This window comes from Salvelinus fontinalis, chromosome 13 (assembly GCF_029448725.1).
Source record: "Salvelinus fontinalis isolate EN_2023a chromosome 13, ASM2944872v1, whole genome shotgun sequence".
NCBI classification, from domain to species: Eukaryota; Metazoa; Chordata; class Actinopteri; order Salmoniformes; family Salmonidae; genus Salvelinus; species Salvelinus fontinalis.
Genome location: NC_074677.1, coordinates 8,746,188 through 8,771,193, shown reverse-complemented (window position 1 = coordinate 8,771,193; position 25,006 = coordinate 8,746,188). Strand labels below are relative to the sequence as shown.

The 25,006-nt window shown below is 43.4% G+C and overlaps 1 protein-coding gene across 6 annotated transcripts in view; it reads left to right on the top strand.

Moving 5' to 3' along the window:
• The window catches only part of LOC129868038 (protein turtle homolog B-like), a 193,598-nt gene that overhangs the window by 149,186 nt on the left and 19,406 nt on the right, over nucleotides 1–25,006 (top strand). For 2 of the 6 annotated variants that reach the window (XM_055941607.1, XM_055941606.1), the window contains exons 16-20: nucleotides 4,701–4,865; nucleotides 5,017–5,062; nucleotides 7,445–7,591; nucleotides 14,099–14,185; nucleotides 20,874–22,553. In XM_055941607.1, coding sequence (XP_055797582.1) covers nucleotides 4,701–4,865; nucleotides 5,017–5,062; nucleotides 7,445–7,591; nucleotides 14,099–14,185; nucleotides 20,874–22,553 — 2,125 coding nt within the window. Of the gene's footprint in view, nucleotides 1–4,700; nucleotides 4,866–5,016; nucleotides 5,063–7,444; nucleotides 7,592–14,098; nucleotides 14,186–20,873; nucleotides 22,554–23,677; nucleotides 23,724–25,006 lie in introns of all 6 variants that reach the window. The other 4 variants (XM_055941611.1, XM_055941609.1, XM_055941612.1 and 1 more) reach the window with 3 other exon arrangements.

Sequence of the window (25,006 nt, the reverse complement as noted above, 5' to 3'; positions counted from 1 at the left end):
CCTCCTTCAGTCTACATGACACACAACAGATGTACTGTATGGAATGGGTCTCAAGGTTAAGATTTGTATGAAATATACTTATAATTCACAGCAGACAGTATCTGCTCTAAAAACATGAGAACTCATTGTGTAGCGACCAGTGTCTGTCCTCCCAACTCCATCCTGGAGCCATCTCTCCATGGTACCTAAAAGAACAGAAACATTAACTCATGCTCTGGAATGCGGTATCACTCAAAAACATCGTAAATCTTACAGAGGCCCATCCTCAGTAGAACACATACAAATGAGCATTCTAATAACCCCTTATTCTGTTGCATAAACAACCATTTGATGCAATTACAGCATTATAACGTAATCTTGTAATTTCCACCATAATTCACAAGTTTACTTCCTAAACTTGGAAGTACTTTGCTGCCCCCTCCTGATGAAATACTTGAACTACATTTTTTAACAGTATTTGATCACAGTCTTGCTGAATGTTGATATTTCAAATTTTCCCCAAGATAAAATGAGGAGGGCGAGAACTAATACACTATCCAGTCATCTAGACAGTCTGTGGTCATGAAAGGATAGCAGATGAGGAAAGGAGTTTCCTAATCCATTTCCACTAAGTGTCTATCGATTCAGGACAATAAATGATGAGTCGCTGAATCAGGTGAATTGGACTGCCAGTTGGTGTGGTGATTGGCAGGAGCCAGCTAGACACATACACACAGACACACACACACACGGACATGAACACACACACAGTTGGTGTGGTGACTGATAGAGGCCTGCAGATGGCAGATGTCAGGCCCTCCCATACGTAGTAATCAGTTACATTCTCCTTAAAGTCCAAGCCTAGCACAAAGGCTATGTAGAGTTACCCAAGTCATTTAAACAATGTAATACACTTTTCTTGCTCACAAGATTGCATGTTTAATGGCTAGACTGGAAAGGTCTGGTTTCTAATATACCAATATGCTTAGTTTACTATACCAATATAAAGCGAATATACTTATTATTGTGGAATATACTTATTATACTTTTTATTATTCCTACTTCCGGCGCCGACCGAGATGGCCGCCTCGCTTCGCGTTCCTTGGAAAATATCCAGTATTTTGTTTTTTTATGTGTTATTCCTTACATTGGTACCCCAGGTAATCTTAGGTTTCATTACATACAGTCGGGAGGAACTACTGAATATAAGAGCAACGCCAACTCACCACCGTTACAACCAGGAATATGACTTTCCCGAAATGTATCCAGCGTTTTGCCTTCCACCCAATACAATGGATCTGATCCCAGCCGGCAACCCTATGCGACGCCGTAAAAGGGGCAAACGTAGCGGTCTCCTGGTCAGGCTTCGGAGACAGGCACATCGCGCTCCACTCCCTAGCATACTACTCGCCAATGTCCAGTCTCTTGACAATAAGGTTGATGAAATCCGAGCAAGGGTAACATTCCAGAGAGACATCAGAGATTGTAACGTTCTCTGCTTCACGGAAACATGGCTAACTCAAGAGACGCTAACGGAGTCGGTGCAGCCAGCTGGTTTCTTCACGCATCGCGCCGACAGAAACATACATCTTTCTGGTAAGAAGAGGTGTGATCATAACAACATACAGGAATTCAAGTCATTCTGTTCACCTGATCTAGAATTCCTCACAATCAAATGTCGACCGCATTATCTACCAAGGGAATTCTCTTCGATTATAATCACAGCCGTATATATTCCCCCCCAAGCAGACACATCGATGGCCCTGAACAAACTTTATCTGACTCTTTGTAAACTGGAAACCACACACCCTTAGGCTGCATTCATCGTAGCTGGGGATTTTAACAAGGCTAATCTGAAAACAAAACTCCCTAAATTCTATCAGCATATTGATTGTGCTACCAGGGCTGGTAAAACCTTGGATCATTGTTATACTAACTTCCGCGACGCATATAAGGCCCTCCCCCGCCCTCCTTTCGGAAAAGCTGACCACGACTCCATTTTGTTGCTTCCAGCCTACAAACAGAAACTAAAACAACAAGCTCCCTCGCTCAGGTCTGTTCAACGCTGGTCCGACCAATCTGATTCCACGCTTCAAGACTGCTTCGATCACGCGGATTGGAATATGTTCCGCATTGCGTCCAACAACAATATTGACGAATACGCTGATTCGGTGAGCGAGTTCATTAGAAAGTGCATTGACGATGTCGTACCTACAGCAACGATTAAAACATTCCCAAACCAGAAACCGTGGATTGACGGCAGCATTCACGTGGAACTGAAAGCGCGAACCACTGCTTTTAACCAGGGCAAGGTGACCGGAAACATGACCGAATACAAACAGTGTAGCTATTCTCTCCGCAAGGCAATCAAACAAGTCCCAGTATAGAGACAAAATAGAGTCGCAATTCAACAGCTCAGACACAAGAGGTATGTGGCAGGGTCTACAGTCAATCACGGATTACAAAAAGAAAACCAGCCCCGTCGCGGACCAGGATGTCTTGCTCCCAGACAGGCTAAATAACTTTTTTGCTCGCTTTGAGGACAATACAGTGCCACTGACACGGCCCGCTACCAAAACCTGCGGGCTCTCCTTCACTGCAGCCGAGGTGAGTAAAACATTTAAACGTGTTAACCCTCGCAAGGCTGCAGGCTCAGACGGCATTCCCAGCCGCGTCCTCAGAGCATGCGCAGACCAGCTGGCTGGTGTGTTTACGGACATATTCAATCCCAGTCTGCTGTTCCCACATGCTTCAAGAGGGCCACCATTGTTCCTGTTTCCAAGAAAGCTAAGGTAACTGAGCTAAACGACTACCGCCCCGTAGCACTCACTTCCGTCATCATGAAGTGCTTTGAGAGACTAGTCAAGGACCATATCACCTCCACCCTACCGGACACCCTAGACCCACTCCAATTTGCTTACCGACCCAATAGGTCCACAGACGACGCAATCGCAACCACGCTGCACACTGCCCTAACCCATCTGGACAAGAGGAATACCTATGTGAGAATGCTGTTCATCGACTACAGCTCAACATTTAACACCATAGTACCCTCCAAACTCGTCATCAAGCTCGAGACCCTGGGTCTCAACCCCGCCCTGTGCAACTGGGTCCTGGACTTCCTGACGGGCCGCCCCCAGGTGGTGAGGGTAGGTAACAACATCTCCATCCCGCTGATCCTCAACACTGGGGCCCCACAAGGGTGCGTTCTGAGCCCTCTCCTGTACTCCCTGTTCACCCATGACTGCGTGGCCATGCACGCCTCCAACTCAATCATCAAGTTTGCGGATGACACTACAGTGGTAGGCTTGATTACCAACAACGACGAGACGGCCTACAGGGAGGAGGTGAGGGCCCTTGGAGTGTGGTGTCAGGACAATAACCTCACACTCAACGTCAACAAAACAAAGGAGATGATTGTGGACTTCAGGAAACAGCAGAGGGAGCACACCCCTATCCACATCGACGGGACAGTAGTGGAGAAGGTGGAAAGTTTTAAGTTCCTCGGTGTACACATCACGGACAAACTGAATTGGTCCACCCACACAGACAGCGTTGTGAAGAAGGCGCAGCAGCGCCTCTTCAACCTCAGGAGGCTGAAGAAATTCGGCTTGTCACCAAAATCACTCACAAACTTCTACAGATACACAATCGAGAGCATCCTGTCGGGCTGTATCACCGCCTGGTACGGCAACTGCTCCGCCCACAACCGTAAGGCTCTCCAGAGGGTAGTGAGGTCTGCACAACGCATCACCGGGGGCAAACTACCTGCCCTCCAGGACACCTACACCACCCGATGTCACAGGAAGGCCATAAAGATCATCAAGGACAACAACCACCCAAGCCACTGCCTGTTCACCCCGCTATCATCCAGAAGGCGAGGTCAGTACAGGTGCATCAAAGCAGGGACCGAGAGACTGAAAAACAGCTTCTATCTCAAGGCCATCAGACTGTTAAACAGCCACCACTAACATTTAGCGGCCGCTGCCAATATACTGACTCAACTCCAGCCACTTTAATAATGGGAATTGATGGAAATTTATGTAAAAATGTATCACTAGCCACTTTAAACAATGCCACTTAATATAATGTTTACATACCCTACATTACTCATCTCATATGTATATGTATATACTGTACTCTATATCATCTACTGCATCTTGCCATCTTTATGTAATACATGTATCACTAGCCACTTTAAACTATGCCACTTTATGTTTACATACCCTACATTACTCATCTCATATGTATATACTGTACTCTATACCATTTACTGCATCTTGCCTATGCCGTTCTGTACCATCACTCATTCATATATCTTTATATACATATTGTTTATCCCTTTACACTTGTGTGTATAAGGTAGTAGTTGTGGAATTGTTAGGTTAGATTACTTGTTGGTTATTACTGCATTGTCGGAACTAGAAGCACAAGCATTTCGCTACACTCGCATTAACATCTGCTAACCATGTGTATGTGACAAATAAAATTTGATTTGATTTGATTTGGATATCGGTCACAGTATTGTTTTGGGTCAAAAACCTGTCCAAGCCTATAGCCTCCAGGCAGACAAGTCATGTCATGTCTCGCTCTCAAACTCTCACTCTCTCTCCCTCTCTCCCCCTCCACCTATCCTCCACCCCCCCAAAACACTCTTTCTCCCCTCCCGCCCCTCTCTCTCTCTCTTTCTCTCTTTCACACACCCCCCTATTCTCCCCCAGACTTCTTCCCACCCCCGGAAATGGTGGATGAGGGGGGGCTGGCGCGGCCGGTGGTGGCTGGCATCGTGGCTACCATCTGTTTCCTGGCAGCTGCTGTCCTCTTTAGCACACTGGCAGCCTGCTTCGTCAACAAGCAGCGCCGACGAAAGCTCAAGAGGAGGAGAGGTGAGACACACATAGAGACACACAAGGATTTACAGACAGACACACATACACATGATTTGACAGCTGATATAGAAATATAGAGCTCTCTTGACATTTCTTTGAATTGACATCAAATTAAACATTGAATTAATCCCGCCCACCTCTTTTTCAGACCCCCCTCTCTCGATAACACACTGCAGAAAAAGTGTGGAAACTCCGTAAGTAACCCTAAGCCAACAACGCTTTTCTCTTTTTCTTACTTCGTTGCAAATTATGCAAATCAAGGGCAGGGTGCACTGCATCACAACTCAAGGATTCTAGCAGACACGCCCATCAAATAGAGAAAGCTTATTGGCAGGACCACCAATTACTGGCCAGCGATTGGCCAGATATTGACGGACAGGGGGCGGTCACTGTGTAGCTAGCCATTACCCATAGTTCATCTCAGCAAAGCCCATACTTGCTTTTTAACGGTCATATTTGGAACGATACTTGTCGCGTACAGTAAATGCTCAATATGATATTGAAAAAATACAACTCATATTTTATAAACATTTACCAAATTCAAATCATGTTGTCGATAATTCCCAACAAATTGCGGCCTAGAGAAAACACTTTCAGCTACATGTTTTCCTTCATGTAATCTTAATGGACTAGTAGAGCTGAGCTTATACACAAGCTTGTCTTTTGTCACGGCCCAGAAAGTTCAATTCATCGTTGTTGACCTTGTTTTCCTAATAACAGTGGGACTGAACGATCAATACCTCTTGGTCACAGAGAGGTTGTCATGGTCGTGTTCACAAACATTGGTGTCTAATCTAGCAACCAAGTCTTTGTGTGTGTGTGTTCCCTATATGGTGCATTACGTTTGACCAGAGCCATATGGGGTGCTGGTAAAAAAAAAAGTAGTGCACTATAAAGGGAATAGGGTATAATTTGATATAATTTGAGACGCAACCCAAGTATTTTAGTATCAAAAGAAAACAATCCTACATAGAGACATCAATCAAAAATCCCTGACATTAAAGGCAGAACGTTTGATAATTATTTGAGGGCGGTGCTTCAGAGGTATGACAAACTGTTGGATTGGAGAAATGGCTCTCCCTCAGATCTTTCCAAGGGCCTCATTTGGCTACTGTGGCCTCATTAAAATAGCATCTTAATTGCCACATAGATTCTCTCTTTCTCAAACTCATTCCTTCTGTGGGCTTTGAGGACTGAACAAGCATATGTTGTTGAGCTGCATTCCATGGAAGTATTTTTTGATCCACTCACTTACAGAGCATGTTTTGTTGAACTCCTGGTGTAGTGGTACTAACATTGCAACAGGACGTACAACCAACATTTTAGGAGAAGAGAATGTGTTATGTCTGTAAAGTTGTGGTGTTTTAAATGTTAGGTAAGAGGTAAAAAAAAAAAATAACAGGTAAGTATCCGATTTGTCACTGTAGCCTGTTATTTTTTCAAAAGCTGCCACTTGATTGTGATTCCTGTCTTTAGCCCTCGTCTTGGGACTCCATTTGACCCTTTTAACACTAAAGTGTCGACCCGAACCGTACTGTGCTGGTTTGGATGTTTTCCTTACACATTGTCCTGTCCTGCAAACTTCCAGCAACTATGGTGGGTATGTAACCAGGCCAGCCTAGTACAGCTCGGCTTGTCATGGCCCGGCTCAGTAATAGTGTGAAAAGGGCAATAGGTTATATAGTCCAAAGTAAACTTTTTTTCTCCCGTGATAACTCAACCTTAACCTTACGTAGCAGGCGGGAAAAAATGCCTGAGCAATGTTCCCACACCCATTTTTCACGGGAAACGGAAGGCAGGTTGAAAATACTGTATCCCTTAAAAACGGATTTTAGCTCTTTTCTGGCAACCGTGCATAGGCTAATCCAACCTAGATGGTGTGCAATTATAAATCACACCACTAGGACACACACAAGCGCTAACATGCTATTGCTAACCCATATTCTCAGTTCATGGATGAAAGATGAAGTCAGGTGAAAGCTGTGATCAGAGACCAGCTTCAGATACTGAAAGGAGATCAATCCCTCTCTCTGTGTTAGTATTGGTGTAGATTGAAATTGCTGATCTTGGGTCGCTGATATTGGGTCAGTTTTGCTTTTCCAAACCAATGGTTAAAATCAAATCAAATTTTGTCGGTCACATACACATGGTTAGCAGATGTTATGCGAGTGTAGCGAAATGCTTGTGCTTACGGTTAAGGTTAGAAATTGGGGAGGGAAGCTGATCCTAGATCTCTAACTAGGGAAACTTCACCCCAGAACGGAAGTATTCAGCCTGGACTATGTTCTGTTCTGTCCCCTATGCCTATCTCCTCTACGCTCACTATGTGTATGACTATAGGTTAGCAGAGGATCTGGCTGAAAGGCTGCGGTTGAAAAGTGGCTCACTAGCAAAGTACGGCTGGTACATGCGAGTTTCCAGAATCCCCTGACTTGTTCTTATTTGTCATTATTCCTCTTTCCTACCCTGACAACAATGTTGTTCTTTGATCCTTGTCGAGAATACTTTTTTGGCGCTGGCAAGAACTGAAGTTTAACATGGTAAAAAACATGCATGCTGTGAATTATGTTTCCTAGCTGTCTTTTTTCATTTGGATCCTGGGGCCTCCCTCATGCTTCTTCACACCATCCTGGCCACTGGCTTTACTACCCATGCTTCTGTGCAGTGGCGTGTCCAGAACATTTTGAATGGGGCGGCCAAGGTCGGGCACCGACACAGTTTAGGTGGGCCATAACATTTTGAAACTTAATCAATGCTAGATGGATTTTTTCAATATAATTATGATTGTTCCACACATTAAATGCTTCAGCTTACACTACCGGTCAAAAGTTTTAGAACACCTACTCATTTAAGGGTTTTTCTTTATTTTTACTTTTTTGTAGAATAATACTGAAGACATCAAAACTATGAAATAGCACATATGGAATCATGTAGTAACCAAAAAAAGTGTTAAACAAATCAAAATATATTTTATATTTGAAATTCTTCAAATAATCACCCTTTGCCTTGATGACAGCTTTGCACACACTTGGCATTCTCTCAACCAGTTTCACCTGGAATGCTTTTCCAACATTCTTGAAGGATTTCCCACATATGCAGAGCACTTGTTGGCTGCTTTTCCTTCACTCTGCGGTCCAACTCATCCCAAACCATCTCAATTTGGTTGAGGTTGGGGGATTGTGGAGGCCAGGTCATCTGATGCAGCACTCCATCACTCTCCTTCTTGGTCAAATAGCCCTTACACAGCCTGGAGGTGTGTTGGGTCATTGTCCTGTTGAAAAACAAATGATAGTCCCACTAAGCCCAAACCAGATGGGATGGTGTATCGCTGCAGAATGATGTAGTAGCCATGCTGGTTAAGTGTGCCTTGAATTCGACATAAATCACAGACGGTACACCAGCAAAGCACCCCCCCCCCCCGCTTCTCACAAAGACACTGCAGACCAAAGGTCAAATTTAATGTCCATTGCTCGTGTTTCTTGGCCCAAGCAAGCCTCTTCTTATTATTGGTGTCCTTTAGTAGTGGTTTCTTTGCAGCAATTCGATCATGAAGGCCTGATTCACACAGTCTCCTCTGAACAGTTGATGTTGAGATGTGTCGGTTACTTGAACTCTGTGAAGATTTTATTTGGACTGCAATTTCTGAGGCTGGTAACTCTAATGAACTTATCCCCTGCAGCAGTGGTAACTCTGGATCTTCCTGTCCTGTGGCGGTCCTCATGAGAGCTAGTTTCATCATAGCGCTTGATGGTTTTTGCAACTGCACTTGAAGAAACTTTCAAAGTTCAAAGTTCAATGTAATGATGGACTGTCATTTCTCTTTGGTTATTTGAGCTGTTCTTGCCATAATATGGACTTGGTCTTTAACCAAATAGGGCTATCATCTGTATACCCCCCCTAACTTGTCACAACACAACTGATTGGCTCAAACCCATTAAGAATGAAAATAAATTCCACAAATGAACTTTTAACAAGGCACACCTGTTAATTGAAATGAATTCCAATTGACTGCCTCATGAAGCTGGTTGAGAGAATGCCAAGAGTGTGCAAAGCTGTCATCAAGGGAAAGGGTGGCTATTTGAAGAATTTCAAATATAAAATATATTCTGATTTGTTTAACACTTTTTTGGTTACTACATGATTCCATATTGGTTATTTCATAGTTTTGATGTTGTCACACCCTGACCGTAGATTGCTTTGTATGTTTCTATTTTTTGTTTGGTCAGGGTGTGATGTGGGTGGGCATTCTATGTTTGTATGTCTATGTTTTCTATTTCTATTGTGTTTGGCCTGGTATGGTTCCCAATCAGAGGCAGCTGTCAATCGTTGTCTCTGATTGAGAACCATACTTAGGTAGCCTGTTTTCCCACTGTTAGTCGTGGGTGGTTATTTTCTGTTTAGTGTTTTGTTGCACCTTGTAGAACTGTTCGTTTGTCGTTTTGTTGTTTTTTGTTCGAGTGTTCATCTTTATTAAAAATATTATGAATACGTACCACGCTGCACTTTGGTTCTCTTCTCCTTCTCCCGATGACAATCGTGACAGATGTCTTCACTATTATTCTACAATGTATAAAATAGTACAAATAAAGAAAAACCCTTGGATGAGCAGGTGTTCTAAAACCTTTGACCGGTAGTGTAGGTTTGGTAAATCATAAATCAATTCTAAAAGTCTTGTTACAGTGTTTGCATTCAAGGTCAGGATTTTATGTAAGGGTATTAGCATACAGCAGTAAATTCACTTGAAAGTGCTATCCAGAGTGCAAATTATACCGCAGGGCAAAAAAAAAAAATGGGGGTGGGGGGCGTGGCACCCTGGGCCACAGGCACTAGCTTTACTCTGCTCAGCAGTTTACCATGGTACACTGAAACACTTTATCAATGTCATCATGGCAAGTTAACACATTTTCCAAACTCTGAAATCACACTTGAAAAGAACAACTGACCAAACTGCTCACTGAGCCTAATGAGATAAATGATTGTGTTCTTCAATTCATTAGTTTAATGAACCAGTCTTTTGCGTGTCTTCTCCCCCCAGTTCTAATAACTGCCCCCTTTGATGACTTTTGGATATGGCTTAATGGTTTACACACCATGTCAAGCAGAAATCTCTTGCATTGTACATATGATTCTATTATTTGTGTAATATGCAGTACTCATCATCAACATTGCATACTTTCCATCCACTAGTCATTGAAGAAAAAGTGAAGGAGTTTGCCTTGGCTGTGGTTATGCACTTTCACGTTATCTTCCAAATCTCTCTAATTACTGTACATATTATAAGGCAAATTCAAAACAAAGTTTAATGTATTGTTGTCAATGGGGTATTTATGGACAATTCATTTTTCTTGGAGGGCAAGCTGTCATTATTGGCTTCTGTAAATGTTGGCACGAGCCAATTGCACTCCAGAACACTAAGTCACTTTAGAACAATAGAACAATTAAAGATATATATATATATACACAGTGCATTTGGAAAGTATTCAGACCTCTTGACTTTTTCCACATTTTGTTACATAAATTGTTTTTTCCCCCTCATCAATCTACACACAATACCCCATAATGACAAAGCAAAAACACGTTTTTAGAAAGTTTTGCAAATGTATAAAAAAACGAAAATATAACATTTACATAAGTATTTAGACCCTTTACTCATTACTTTGTTGAAGCACCTTTGGAAGCGATTACAGCCTCAAGTCTTCTAAGGGTATCATGCTACAAGCTAGGCACAACTCGATTTGGGGAGTTTCTCCCATTCTTCTTTGCAGATCCTCTAAGCTCTGTCAGGTTGCATGGGGAGTATCGCTGCACAGCTATTTTCAGGTCTTTCCAGCAATGTTCGATTGGCTTCTTGTCCAGGCTCTGTCAGGCCACACAAGGACCTTCAGAGACTTGTCCCGAAGCCACTCCTGCGTTGCCTTGGCTGTGTGTTCAGGGTCGTTGTCCTGTTGGAAGGTGAACCTTTGCCCCAGTCTGCGGCCCTGAGTGCTCTGGAGCAGGTTTATATCAAGGATCTCTCTGTTCTTTGCTCCATCCATCTTTACCTTAAACCTGACTAGTCTATCAGTCCCTGCTGCTGAAAAACAATCCCCACAGCATGATGCTGCCACCACCATGCTTCACCGTTGGGATGGTTACAGCTTTCTTCCAGATGTGACGCTTGGCATTCAGGCCAAAGAGTTCAATCTTGGTTTCATCAGACCAGAGAATCTTGTTTCTCATGGTCTGAGAGTCCTTAAGGTGTGCCTTTTATTGAGGGGTGGCTTCTGTCTGGCCACTCTGCATAAAGGCCTGATTGGTGAAGAGCTGCAGAGATGGTTGTCATTCTGGAAGGTTCTCCCATCTCTGTCAGAGTGACCATCGGGTTCTTGGTCACCTCCCTGACCAATGTCCTTTTCCCCCGATTGCTCAGTTTGGCAGACAATTCCTTCAACCTCATGGCTTGGTTTTTGCTCTGACATGCACTGTCAAATGTGGGACCTTATATAAACAGGTGTGTGCCTTTACGAATCATGTCCAGTCAATTGAATTTACCACAGGTGGCCTCCAATCAAGTTGTAGAAACATCTCAAGGATGATCAATGGAAAGAGGATGCATATGAGCTCAATTTCGAGTCTCATAGCAAAGGGTCTGAATACTTATGTAAATAAGGTATTTCTGTTTTTCTTTATAAATCAGCAAAAATATCTAAAAACCTGTTTTTGGTTTGTCATTATGGGGTATTCTGTGTAGATTGATGAGGATTTAAAAAATATTTCATACATTTTAGAATAAGGCTGTAACATAACAAAATGTTTAAAAAGTCAAATGGTCTGAATATTTTTCCAATGCACTGTATATATACAGTTGAAGTTGAAAGTTTACATACACTTAGGTTGGAGTCATTAAAACTTGTTTTTCAACCACTTCATACATTTCTTGTTAACAAACTATAGTTTCGGCAAGTCAGTTAGGACATCTACTTTGTGCATGACACAAGTCATTTTTCCAACAATTGTTTACAGACAGATTATTTCACTTATAATTCACTGTATCACAATTTCAGTGGGTCAGAAGTTTACATACACTAAGTTGACTGTGCCTTTAAACAGCTTGGACAATTCCAGAAAATGATGTCATGGCTTTAGAAGCTTCTGATAGGCTAATTTACATAATTGGAGTCAATTGGAGGTGTACCTGTGGATGCATTTCAAGGCCTACTTTCAAACTCAGTGCCTCTTTGCTTGACATCATGGGGAAATCAAAATAAGTCAGCCAAGACCTCAGAATTTTTTTTGTAGACCTCCCCAAGTCTGGTTCATCCTTGGGAGCAATTTTCAAATGCCTGAAGGTACCACGTTCATCTCTACAAACAATAGTACACAAGTATAAACACCATGGGACCACGCAGCCGTCATACCGCTCAGGAAGGAGACGCGTTCTGTCTCCTAGAGATGATCGTACTTTGGTGCGAAAAGTGCAAATCATTCCCAGAACAACAACAAGGGACCTTGTGAAGATGCTGGAGGCAACAGGTACAAAAGTATCTATATCCACAGTAAAACGAGTCCTATATCGACATAACCTGAAAGGCCGCTCAGCAAGGAAGAAGCCACTGCTCCAAAACTGACGTAAAAAAGCGAGACTACGGACAAAGACTGCACATGTGGACAAAGATCGTACTTTTTGGAGAAATGTCCTCTGGTCTGATGAAACAAAAATAGAACTGTTTGGCCATAATGACCATCGTCATGTTTGGAGGAAAAAGTGGAATGCTTGCAAGCCGAAGAACACCATCCCAACTGTGAAGCACGACGGTGGCAGCATCATGTTGTGGGGGTGCTTTGCTGCAGGAGGGACTTGTGCACTTGACAAAATAGATGGCATCATGAGGGAGGAAAATTATGTGGATATATTGAAGCAACATCTCAAGACATCAGTCAGGAAGTTAAAGCTTGGTCGCAAATGGGTCTTCCAAATGGACAATGATCCCAAGCATTCTTCCAAAGTTGTGGCAAAATGGCTTAAGGACAACAAAGTCAAGGTATTGGAATGGCCATCACAAAGCCCTGATCTCAATCCCATAGAAAATGTGTGGGCAGAACTGAATAAGCGTGTGCGAGCAAGGAGGCCTACAAACCTGACTCAGTTACACCAGCTCTGTCAGGAGGAATGGGCCAAAATTCACCCAACTTAAGGTGGGAAACTTGTGGAAGGCTACCCAAAACGTTTGACCCAAGTTAAACCATTTAAAGGCAATGCTACCAAATACTAATTGAGTTTATGTTAACTTCTGACACACTGGGAATGTGATGAAAGAAATAAAAGCTGAAATAAATAATTATCTCTACTATTATTCTGACATTTCACATTCTTAAAATAAAGTGGTGATCCTAACTGACCTAAGACGGCATTTTTACTAGGATTAAATGTCAGGAATTGTGAAAAAAATAAATATATATATACTCCTTTACTTATTCTCCATCCCACCAATATGAACTATTAACTGCTAATAGGTTTAGGGTTGAAATTAAGGATGTTTGGAAATGTCTCCCAAAATACATAGGAACAAGGGTGTGTGTTGTGCTGCTACCAAAGCCAGATGGAGGGATACCCCCATTCCCTCTGAAATGCATTACTTCCACAGTACTCAGTATGTAGTCCTAGCATGTCTAATGGTATGCTGAATGACTCATTGTGCATAATAAATGGTTAGCTTGTCAGACGTGCATCGTACAAATATCTTCTTGTGTCTTTCGCTCCTTCCCTGTATTCATTATTCCTCTCTGTTTCTAGCTCTTGCTTCTATCTCCTCTCCTCCCTTTTCTCTCTGTCTTGCCTCCCTTTTGCTTTCTGCTTGTTTCTCCGACTCAGCTTATCCCCATCTTTCTCCTTCCTCTTCCTTTTTTTGCCTCTTTTTTATCTCATTTTTTGCTTACCCCGTTTCTCGGACTGTATTTCTTTCTCCCCCTCTCTCTGTCTCCCTGTCTCTCCATCTTTTTATCCCTACCCAGCCTTTTATTTTAGATTCTCTCACACCCTCTGTCACTGACTCCGTTTCTCTGACCATCTCTTTCTCTCTCCCTCCCTCCTCTCTGTCTCTCCTCTATCATCCCTCACTCTCTTTCTCTCTCTCTTTCTTTGTTTGGACGTGGAACCTCTGGAGACTCATTGACAGCATTCCTCCTCCTCCTCCCTCTTCTCCCCTCTTTTTCTTCCTCCTCTCCCGTCTCTGTTGTATTTCCCACCGCAGGACTCCTCTTAGCCCATTGCCCGGCATAGAGCCCTACTGTGAGGGGCCAGACGCCAGCAGCTACCGGTCCCCGCCCTCCAGCCCTCAGTGAGTGTGGCTAACTGCACCTTGTTCAGCCCGCCCCTCAGTCAGTGTGCTGCTGGCTGGCTTGGCCGCATGCTTCATGTGCTGGGCACAGTCGCACGGTCACATGCCGGTTCAAGCAGTTGGGGCCCTAAACTCCCTCACGGTCCTCTCACAGGAGATGCAGAATTATTGAATAGATACAGCTGTAAAAAGATACGCACTAAGGGCCTCCCGGGTGGCGCAATGGTCTAGGGCACTGCATCGCAGTGCTAACTGCGCCACCAGAGTCTCTGGGTTCGCGCCCACGCTCTGTCGCAGCCGGCCGCGACCGGGAGGTCCGTGGGGCGACGCACAATTGGGCTAGCGTCGTCCGGGTTAGGGAGGGTTTGGCCGGTAGGGATATCCTTGTCTCATCGCGCTCCAGCGACTCCTGTGGCGGGCCGGGCGCAGTGCACGCTAACCAAAGGGGCCAGGTGCACGGTGTTTCCTCCGACACATTGGTGCGGCTGGCTTCCGGGTTGGAGGCGCGCTGTGTTAAAGAAGCAGTGCGGCTTGGTTGGGTTGTGCTTCGGAGGACGCATGGCTTTCGACCTTCGTCTCTCCCGAGCCCGTACGGGAGTTGTAGCGATGAGATAAGATCGTAATTACTAGCGATTGGATACCACGAAAATTGGGGAGAAAAGGGGATAAAAATTAAAAATTAAAAAAAAATATTTAAAAAAAGATACGCACTAAGCAACCTACCTGGAGTCATACATGTTTTATGGTCCCCGGAGATGTCATAGTCTTTAGATGTCCAGCAGAGGGTGACTTGCGTACAGCACTGTTGGGTAGAAAGTGCCCTTTGAGAAAGCTGTTGAGCTGAATTTAAATACATCCGATTCAAGACGAAAGCCCTAGATCCCGATATCTCAGAAATTTTCCCAAAATGGGCCAAATTGCAATTTAGACCAGTACTATTAATGGTCTCCCCGAGGTGCGTGCAAACGTAGCGTGATAGCACCGCGAACTGAAAAGGATTTTCAGCGGTCAGACTGCTCCAAATTCAAATTAACATAAAAGCCACGGTAAGTGGTGTAACAACAGTGAATTACACTGAGTGTACAAAACATTAAGAACACCTGCTCTCTTTGAATGCTGCTGTGTTTTGCAAGCGCAATAGTTTCCCGTGTGTCAAGAATGGTCCACCACCCAAAGGACATCCGGTCCACTTAAAACAACTGTGGGAAGCATTGGAGTCAACATGGGCCAGCATCCGTGTGGAACACTTTCGACACCTTGTTAAGTTCATGTCCCGATGAATTGAGGCTGTTCTGAGGGCAATAACACAATAACACAACATTGCACAGGAGACCATTGTATTCAGTTTTCCCAAAATGGTACCAATTGCCCCCGATGCTGACCACCATGCTGGACATGTAAGATGAAACCACTCCAGTGTTCAGAATGGACAAAATGTTTACTCTCCTTTGAATCGACAGATGACTCTGTCCCATTGAGGATTTCCACTGGGCGCACATACCCAGTATTCTCTCCTCCCATCTCGTGGGTTTCATTGGTCGGGCTGTTGCTGCTGCTTCTCCTCACGTCCCACCCCCCAACTTCCCTCCTATGCCATACACTGAGAATATAACAGGAACATATCGCCACTTGTCATGAAGCTCACGGGCATAGCATCACATGCTCTGGCCTGACCTGTTTTAAACCTAGCACAGGTAGACCAATGGCGTTTTAAGTTTGGGATGGCTATACAAAGGGAACAGGTCTGGTGTACAACAACTGGAAAGCAATGGGTTTGGTTAATTGATTACATCAGGGAGACCATTGGAAAATGGAGTCACTTTTGTTCTACTTCAAATGAGATTGATATTCAACAGAAGCTGACAGTTATTCAATAATTATGACAATTTGCTTTTACTGCCCCATTATCTGTTACTTTAATTTCTAGTCAAACCTGTTGTCCCTGCATCAATGTGTACAATGTGTGGGGAGTTTGGGGAAATGTAACTTTCTTTCCCTATCAAAAGTGCAAATTACTCCCACAGAGTTATTTGAAGTCTGGGCTATCCGACTCCAAAAACACCCCAAGTAGTCTTTAGTTTTGGGGAAGGTTAGGTTACCACATAATTCAAATAACTCTGTCGTAGTGACATATGTCAAGACCCACCCACACAGTTTACATATACAGTACCAGTCAACATTTTGAACACACCTACTCAGTCAAGGGTTTTTCTTTATTTTGACTATTTTCTACATTGTAGAATAATAGCGAAGACATCAAAACTATGTAGTATCACGTAGTAACCAAAAAAGTGTTAAACAAATCAAAATTGTATATTTGAGATTCTTCAAATAACCACCCTTTGTCTTGATGATAGCTTTGCACACTCTTGGTATTCTCTCATCCAACTTCACCTGGAATGCTTTTCTATCAGTCTTGAAGGAGTTGAGCACATTTTGGCTGCTTTTCCTTCACTGCGGCCCAACTCATCTCAAACCATCTCAATTGGTTTGAGGTCAGGGGATTGTGGAGGCCAGGTCATCTGATGCAGCTCTCCATCACTCTCCTTCTTGGTCAAATAACCTTTGCACAGCCTGAAGGTGTGTTGGGTCATTGTCCTGTTGAAAAACAAATGACAGTCCCACTAAGAGCAAACCAGATGGGATGGCGTATCGCTGCAGAATGCTGTGGTAGCCATGCTGGTTAAGTGTGCCTTGAATTCTAAATAAATCACAGACAGTGTCACCAGCAAAGCACCATCACACCTCCTCCTTCATGCTTCATTTTGGGAACCACACATGCAGAGATCATCCGTTCACCTACTCTGCGTCTCACAAAGACATGCCGGTTGGAATCAAAAATCAAAAATTTGGACTCGACAGACTAAGATACAGATTTCCACCGGTCTAATGTCCATTGTTCGTGTTTCTTGGCCCAAGCAAGTCTCTTCTTCTTATTGGTGGCCTTTAGTAGTGGTTTATTTGCAGAAATTTGACCATGAAGGCCTGATTCACGCATTCTCCTCTGAACAGTTGATGTTGAGATGTGTCTGATACTTGAACTCTGTTGAAGCATTTATTTGGGCTGCAATTTCTGAGGCTGGTAACTCTAATGAACTTATCCTCTGCAGCAGAGGTAACTCTGCGTGGTGGTCCTCATGAGAGCCAGTTTCATCATAGCGCTTGATGGTTTTTGAAGAATCTTTCAAAGTTGTTGAAATTTTCCGTATTGACTGACCTTCATGTCTTAAAATAATGATGTACTGTCATTTCTCTTTGCTCTTTTCTGTATACCACCCCTACCTTGTCACAACACAACTGATTGACTGAAACGCATTAAGAAGGAAAGAAATTCCATAAATTTACTTTTAACAAGTCACACCTGTTCATTGAAATGCATTCTGGGTGACTACCTCTTGAATCTGGGCAAGGCAAGGCTGGCTACTTTGAAGAATCTCAAATATAAAATATATTTTGATTTGTATAACACTTTTTAGGTTACGACATTATTCCATATGTGTTATTTCATAGTCTTGATGTCTTCACTATTATTCTACAATGTAGAAAATAGTAAAAATATAGAAAAACCCTTGAATGAGTAGGTGTGTCCTAACTTTTGACTGGGACTGTACATGCATGGGCAGCACTTTCAACTGGGAATGAAAGTTACAGATTGTGGTTTAAACATAGCAAATATGTTGCCATAAAAATGTCAACATCATTCAGTTCTTAATTTAACTGTGGGTTGAAAGTACCGGTAACAATTTACTTCAAGTGTGCAGGTGTAATCCATTATGCTGTTAGAATGCATCATAAGACTTGTCATAAGAATGTATGGCCCTCTTATTATTATCTTATAATTACTCTCATAATCATCCTTACTAAATAAGCCATTTTGAGTCACTTTCAAGAAAATGTCCTACATTTCCTACATAGATGGACATATTATAAGCGTATTATAAGAAATAAAGGATCATACATGATTATAACAAGCATGCAGGCTTTCATCAAAGGCTTTCCAAAGTAAAATACATTTTTACAGAATTCATTTTAGACTTTTGGAAATGTTCATGTGGCTGTCTGCAGGACGTACTCACACAATACATAGTTGTTCTATGTCAGTTTCAACATAAATATTTAATCTCATCAAATTTCACTGTGGTTTCTCACGAGTTTGTCCTATCTTTAGACAAGCAAGTCTTTTCAATGTTCCTTTGTTGTCAATAACAATGGCACTTTTTTTGCTAGAATGAACAGCATACTGTAGAAATCTCCCCCATGTTGGTATGTCACAAAAAGTCTTAGCTGAATATACCTTGTGTCCTTCCAGATTGTTTGCAGCCGAGCAGCCCCTGAATCTCTTTGTGATGAACCTGCCCCTGCACACCCAAGCTTGACTTAACCCTGCCTAAACTAGAAACGCTTTCTTTTTTTCTTTGTGAATTGATTTCATGTGATACGTAGTTAATTCAACACAATGTTATTTTCTCCTGGCAGTTACTCTTTTCTATGCTTTGCTATTTTCCTCTCAGCTATTCTGTTGGATTCCTTGAAAAGTCAAGAGTGTTTAGTGTTACGTTTAGTAGAGTGAGTATGTGTAATGGTAAGCATACAGTGTTGGTGCCAAATGGTGCTCCTGTTACTGTATAAAGCACATGACACCGTATATACAGTACATACAGTAACATACTAGAAGTATAATGTTGTATTTGTGACCACCTGTAATTTTACAGCGTTGTAATCAAACCAGTGAATCTATATGACCAGGAGAACACTTATGAGGTTCTCACTTTTACATATGTGTATTGTCCTCATCTGCTGTACTGCTAAAATTCATGCTATAACCAGTGTTAATACATCTTTGTCTCATAATAATATGAGCGGTGACAATCTTAACATGAAAAATGGCACATTCAGCAAATGTCATACTATATTCAAAAGTGATTTTTATAGAAACATACAAGCCAGCATGTTACATTTTATAGCTGTAACAACAGTTCTATCTAGACTGATGTATGTGTATAGTATTGGTTGTAATAGCTATTTCTATGTATTCAACTTGTTGATATAGTTTTAGATATTATGAACCACATGAGTAGTAGATATTGAATAGTTTGCTGGAAGCATCTTGAATGTGAGTTGTGCTCTGCGTCCAGTGGAGTCAGATGTGTTTGCCTGTGTCACGCACTCTACTTGAAGACCCTGCACCACGACAGACAGTGCCTTCTGCAGAGAGAGAGAGAACGTACGTGCCTCATACGTAGCAGAGAAAGAGAACGTCATTGCTTTTCAATGCGGGTCCTCGACTGTCAGTTGCCTTAGAAACTCAGCCCCTCCATTGCCACCGCAGCCATCACAAGCACAGCTAGGCCTTAGTGATTCAGCAAAAAAGAGAGACTGAAAAGCCTCAGCCTTACATTGTATTTTGGTACTCTGAATAAAGTATTATCAAAACGTCCAGATTTTTCTCTTTTCTTTTCTGGAAAATGCTTGTTGTTCCTCATTTCTTGGTATAACATAAATACTCTCTTGACTAAATGGACTTTAAAATTTCTTCCTAATGAATAAAACCCATAAAACTAATAACAAACACGTAGTCCAATTTCTACAATGATGACCTTAGAATGTACTGTATTCTAAGAGAATATTCTTAAATTCAAATCACAATTTGAAATACAAATAACATGCATGTCAACACCACATATAAATATAGTGAGAACAAGGCTCGAGAGTATGTGGTCCAGGGAAGTTGAGTAATGACAAGACTTATCGAGAAAAAAGGAGGGGAAAAAGGGACAGATGCCCACTCTGCTAAAGATGGTCACCTGAGTCATCAAGATGGCCGTGTCTGGGCAATGGGAATGTGTGGGTGGGGTGGGGGCATGTTAGAGCCAACCAGAGGCAATGACTATCAGAGGTTTATGAAAATCTAAGTAAATGGAAATGTCAGGTGATACAACACACACATTAAGCATTGTTATTCCACTGAGAGACACTTAATTAATGTGACTGACTTCACATCAATTACACTACCATGACTGAACCATGAAAATATTACTCAATCAGAAACGAACAGGCAGACATGATTTATAATCAGCACAGTCTCCTGATGAGCTGTTCAAGTGATGCGGTTGAGCAAATGGAAAGTTAATAGACAACATAGACTGTTAACCCTGTACACAAAATATACTTTACTCAGTGGGTCATCTGACTCCATACCAAGACCAGGCACCTATGACTCAACCATGCACCTATGACTCAACAATTTATTTATAATGTTGCGTAGGAGACCAGTCCAAAACTCTAAAGTTACTGCTGCACATGGTCGCTCCATCTCCACCCTCTATTCATAATCAAATGATAAACATTCAATCCCTGCCTTGTCAGATCAAATCATTGGCGCATCGTAGCAGTGTCTGAAATCCCCATTTAAACTTCAGGCTCAAACTAAACTTAGAACAGCACATAATCTGACTTTCCAGTTCAGATAAACAATTATGACAATATTTATTTTGTTACCTAAATAGGAAACACTTATAGTCAGAGCTTGGCTCTTTATTTTATTTATTCCATCGTAATTTCCAGTTAAAATGTTGCCTGGCAGTAAAGGCATCGACAGAGGTGCTTGGTTTGGTTGTTTGCTGAGTCATGTTAAAGGAGATAGGTGAGCAGGCATTGACTGGCCTTCTGTCTTTCCATTGTTTCTCAGGTTCTCCTCTGGTAAGGTGAGTCCGGAGAGCATGCGTTCCATGGGACAACCATCAGAGTGTTCTGAGGACGGGCATGGCATGAGCATGAAGAAGATCCCCCCGAGTCCTGCGAAGAAGGAAGAACTCTCCCTGTACAAGAAAACCAAGCGAGCAATAACGAGCAAAAAGTACAGCGTCTCCAAGTATGAAATGGAGGCAACCACGCCCATCGAGCTGATCAGCCGAGGCCCTGACGGACGCTTCGTCATGGACCCCAGCGACATGGAGATGATTTCCGTCAATCCCCGGCGAATTGAGGGCTTTCCCTTCGTCGAAGAGTCAGACCGCTATCCCGAATTCCGCCAGTCGGATGAGGAGAACGATGATCCCGGGCCCATACCCCCCGTCATGGCAACCCTTCGACCTCACCAAATCTCCCCCATCTCCAGCCAGGAGTCTTACCTGCAGCCACCAGCCTACAGCCCCCACTTTCAGAGGCCCATGGAAGGTATGACCATCATGGAGAGCAGTCGGCTCGAGGCCACGGGGCAGATCCAAGACTCCCTGCACCACAGAGCCTTCCCCCACAGCCACGGTCACTTCTACGGGTACCTTGGCAGCCCTGGGGAACCCGACCCTCCACCCCCTTTCTACATGGTAGACACCAGCCCTCTGAGCTCTGTCATGTCGTCACCACCTTACCATCCCGAAGGGCCCTTTGGTCACCACCGCATCCCTGAGGAGATGGGGGAAGGAGATATTCATCACTATGCCGTCTCAAGCTTCCCCCTTCCCCTGACGCTTACCTCTTCCTCTCGCTCCCCGGAGATCTGGCACAGACCCGATTTCCCCTTTGCAAGTCTGGAAAGGCCCCACTTCATTTTCCCACCCCACCACCCTTTGCATCTCCACCGGGAACCTTTCTTTCCTCCTCCCCATGTTCTTCCCCTTGGTGCTCTCCAGCCATCCTCTCTCCAGGTGCCCTCCTACCCCGGTGTTCTGCAGCTGGAGGCCCCAAAGAGCTGTCCAGGCAAGTCTCCCAGCAAGGTCAAGCCTCAGGGCCTTCCAGTAAAGCGTTTAGCTATGCAAGAGGCACAGAGTCTAGGGAAGTTAAGACACAAAAGCCACGGTATGGGTGTGCCAGTTTTGCCTTACCCCGACCCAACAGTCCTCATGGGCAGCCCTAGCACATTCAGTAGCCTGGACACCCGGTGGTTCGAGCCCACCCCCCGGCTCAGCCCCAGGCAGGCTCGTAGGATGGAGCCTAGCATGATGGTCCTCCAACCTTCCCGCCTCTCGCCCCTCACCCAGAGTCCACTTAGTTCCCACGAGGGCTCCCCAGAGATTCTAGTGCGACCGCGTCCCCGTCCCAGCTTCGTCCAGCCCTCCATACCTCCAGAGATGTCCGAGATCACCCTGCTTCCACCCTCTTCAGCCAGCTTCTCCCGGAGGTCGTCTCCCTCTTCCTCTCCCGCCCATGGTCAGGTTAGCAAGAGGGCAAGTCCCAGCTTCCGCTCCCACATGGCCTTTGCCACCTCCGCCACAAGCTACCCGTCCCAGTCCCAGTCACCCCCCATGGAAAGCAGCAACATGTTTGGGCAGATCCCAAGTGATCCCATTGGGCAGATACCATCCCAGAGGAGAACTGAGGAGGAGGTCCTTCCGTCCGAGCCCTCTCCACCCCAGTTGTCAGCTTCAGGGTAGGTGCACTAGGCCTTCAGGGAGGGATTTACTTGTTATCTGCCCCATTACCAATTGCTTTAACTTGTTAGGTTGCGCCTTGAGTTCTGAACGCAATTACATTGAAGACAATTTTTGTTCTACTTTTAAAAGCTAAATGCACTTGTCAGGAAAATTTGGGTTGGACAACATACCAATGTCAGTTTTTAGAGTGAAATATCAATAGATTTTTTTTCTTTTTTTCTTGACAAATGACTTAATCAAAGGATATAATTTATGATGATAAATTGACTAGGGACTCTTACATTATTCCTTGCAATGTAATTTTGCTGTATAGATTTATTTTATGGGCTTGGGAGTTCTGCCGTTTTCAACTCGATCAATGCTGCTTTTCATGTCAGACATCAACTTTCAAACATCCATCCATTGACTCTGTGAAGCACTGTACCAAACTTGTCTTTTGACAAATCCCGATTGTTAATTTTCCTCTAAATTCGGACTTGGTGGATCAACTCCTTTGTGACCTATCAAGATAAATGATTTGCTTCACAGATTACCTTACAGACCTTTCGGGGCTACAGTAAGTCTTTGGAGAAAATGCTATTATTATCTAAACCATTTCAAATGCAATGTGCAGTTTGTTTGATACAAGCCCCTAAAAGCCTGGAATCAGAGGGACATCACCACAGGATCCCTGGTTTTCCATGTGTGTCATGCTTTACCCTGCTTTCACCCAACAGGAGGAATCCCATATGTGCATCCGAATTGACTCTCAGACAAAACAAACACCATTACTGTGTCTAACTCTTAGGCCTTTTAGGACTCCGTATTTATCATGCAGAGGGTGCTTTTGGGAGAGTCCATCTCAGCAGGCACAGGGGGGTCCATCCTCGTCCTTAGTAACCTGACTGCATGGACTGCCTCTTCCCTGAACCTTCCACCCCAACCCCATCCCTCACCCACCCCTTCATTGCCCCCAGGACATCCCGGGTCTGACTGCCAGGGAGGCTTGTTGGGCGAAGCGTGTTGCAGGGATCTGTCCGCTTTCATGTGTTGCAATGTCTCCATCATTATTGATTAGGGGCAGTTGGTCGTTCTTGATGGCTCCTGGAGTCTTACCTGCTTTGTTTTTGATTGATCTCAGCTATCTGGGCAGCGTTGTTGTGACCAGGTCTTCTACACCACAATAGGTAAGGGTTGGATCCATGTCTGAAAGGGGGGGGAAGCAGGTGGGGCTTTGAATCACCTCGTCCTTTAAAGGGGAATACGAGTCTTTCGGTTTTGCTTTGTTTAGTTTGTTACTCCAATCAACTTGCAGTTCATTTCCTTTTTTCAAAGTACTATGCATTTTGAGTCCTACAGTCTGCAATAATGTATGCATTCTGTCATAAACATGCATATGTCACCCTTTAGGATAATTGATTTGAAGGTTAGACACATACAAACCCTTCAGAAGGTTTTCATACCCCTTGACTTATTCCACATTTTATTGTGTTACAGCCTGAAATCAAAATGGATGTTTTTCCTCAACCATCTACACAATGGGATCTTGAACTTTTTCCACCTGGAACCCAAATTAGAAATTCTGTTTTTTCCTGGGACCCACTTAGTAAAATATGCAACTATACGTACATATCGGTACATTTCTTTGCCCTTATGCCTAAAAATGAAATACCCATAAATATATTTTGATGTTTATTTCTCCCCTTTAAAAACACTCCTACATACCTGTCTAGGTTGGAACTGTTGCTGTTAAAATACAATAAATAATTTCAATCTGAACTGGAATACACGGATTGATCACATCACACAGATGTATAACAGAACACACACACACACACACAGGCTTTTTGTTGTGCAACGCTAAGTAACAGTACAGATAAAAAATGATCAGGCCTACTGTACATTTTACTGTATAAATTATTGTTGATAGAAAGTCTAAGTTTGGAGCTGTTGCTCTTAAAATACATATTTTTTATTCTCAACTGGAATAAACTAATTGATCACATCACACAGATGTAGACCAGAAAACACACACATACACACAGTCCTAATGAGAGGTGGGCTCAGTTTTTGGCAGTGCAACACTGAGGTCATGGTCAGCATTGACACTGTTTCTGTACTTGAGAACTCTGACTGGCATAGGTATGTGGTGCCAAACAGGATCAGAATATCTACTGCTTTCTCAGTCAGGCAGGAGACTGCTTCCTGCTGCAGATGTCACGATCGTCGTATTGTGGAAGAGAGGAGGACCAAGGCGCAGCGTGATACCAATACATCTTCTTTATCTAACAAAGACGAACACGAAACGAACACTGACAAACTGTACAAAAACAACAAACGACCGTGAAGCTATATAACGAAAGTGCAGACACAAGCGTAAAGACATAAACAATCACCCACAAACTACCTAATGACTATGGCTGCCTAAATATGGCTCCCAATCAGAGACAACAATAGACAGTTGTCTCTA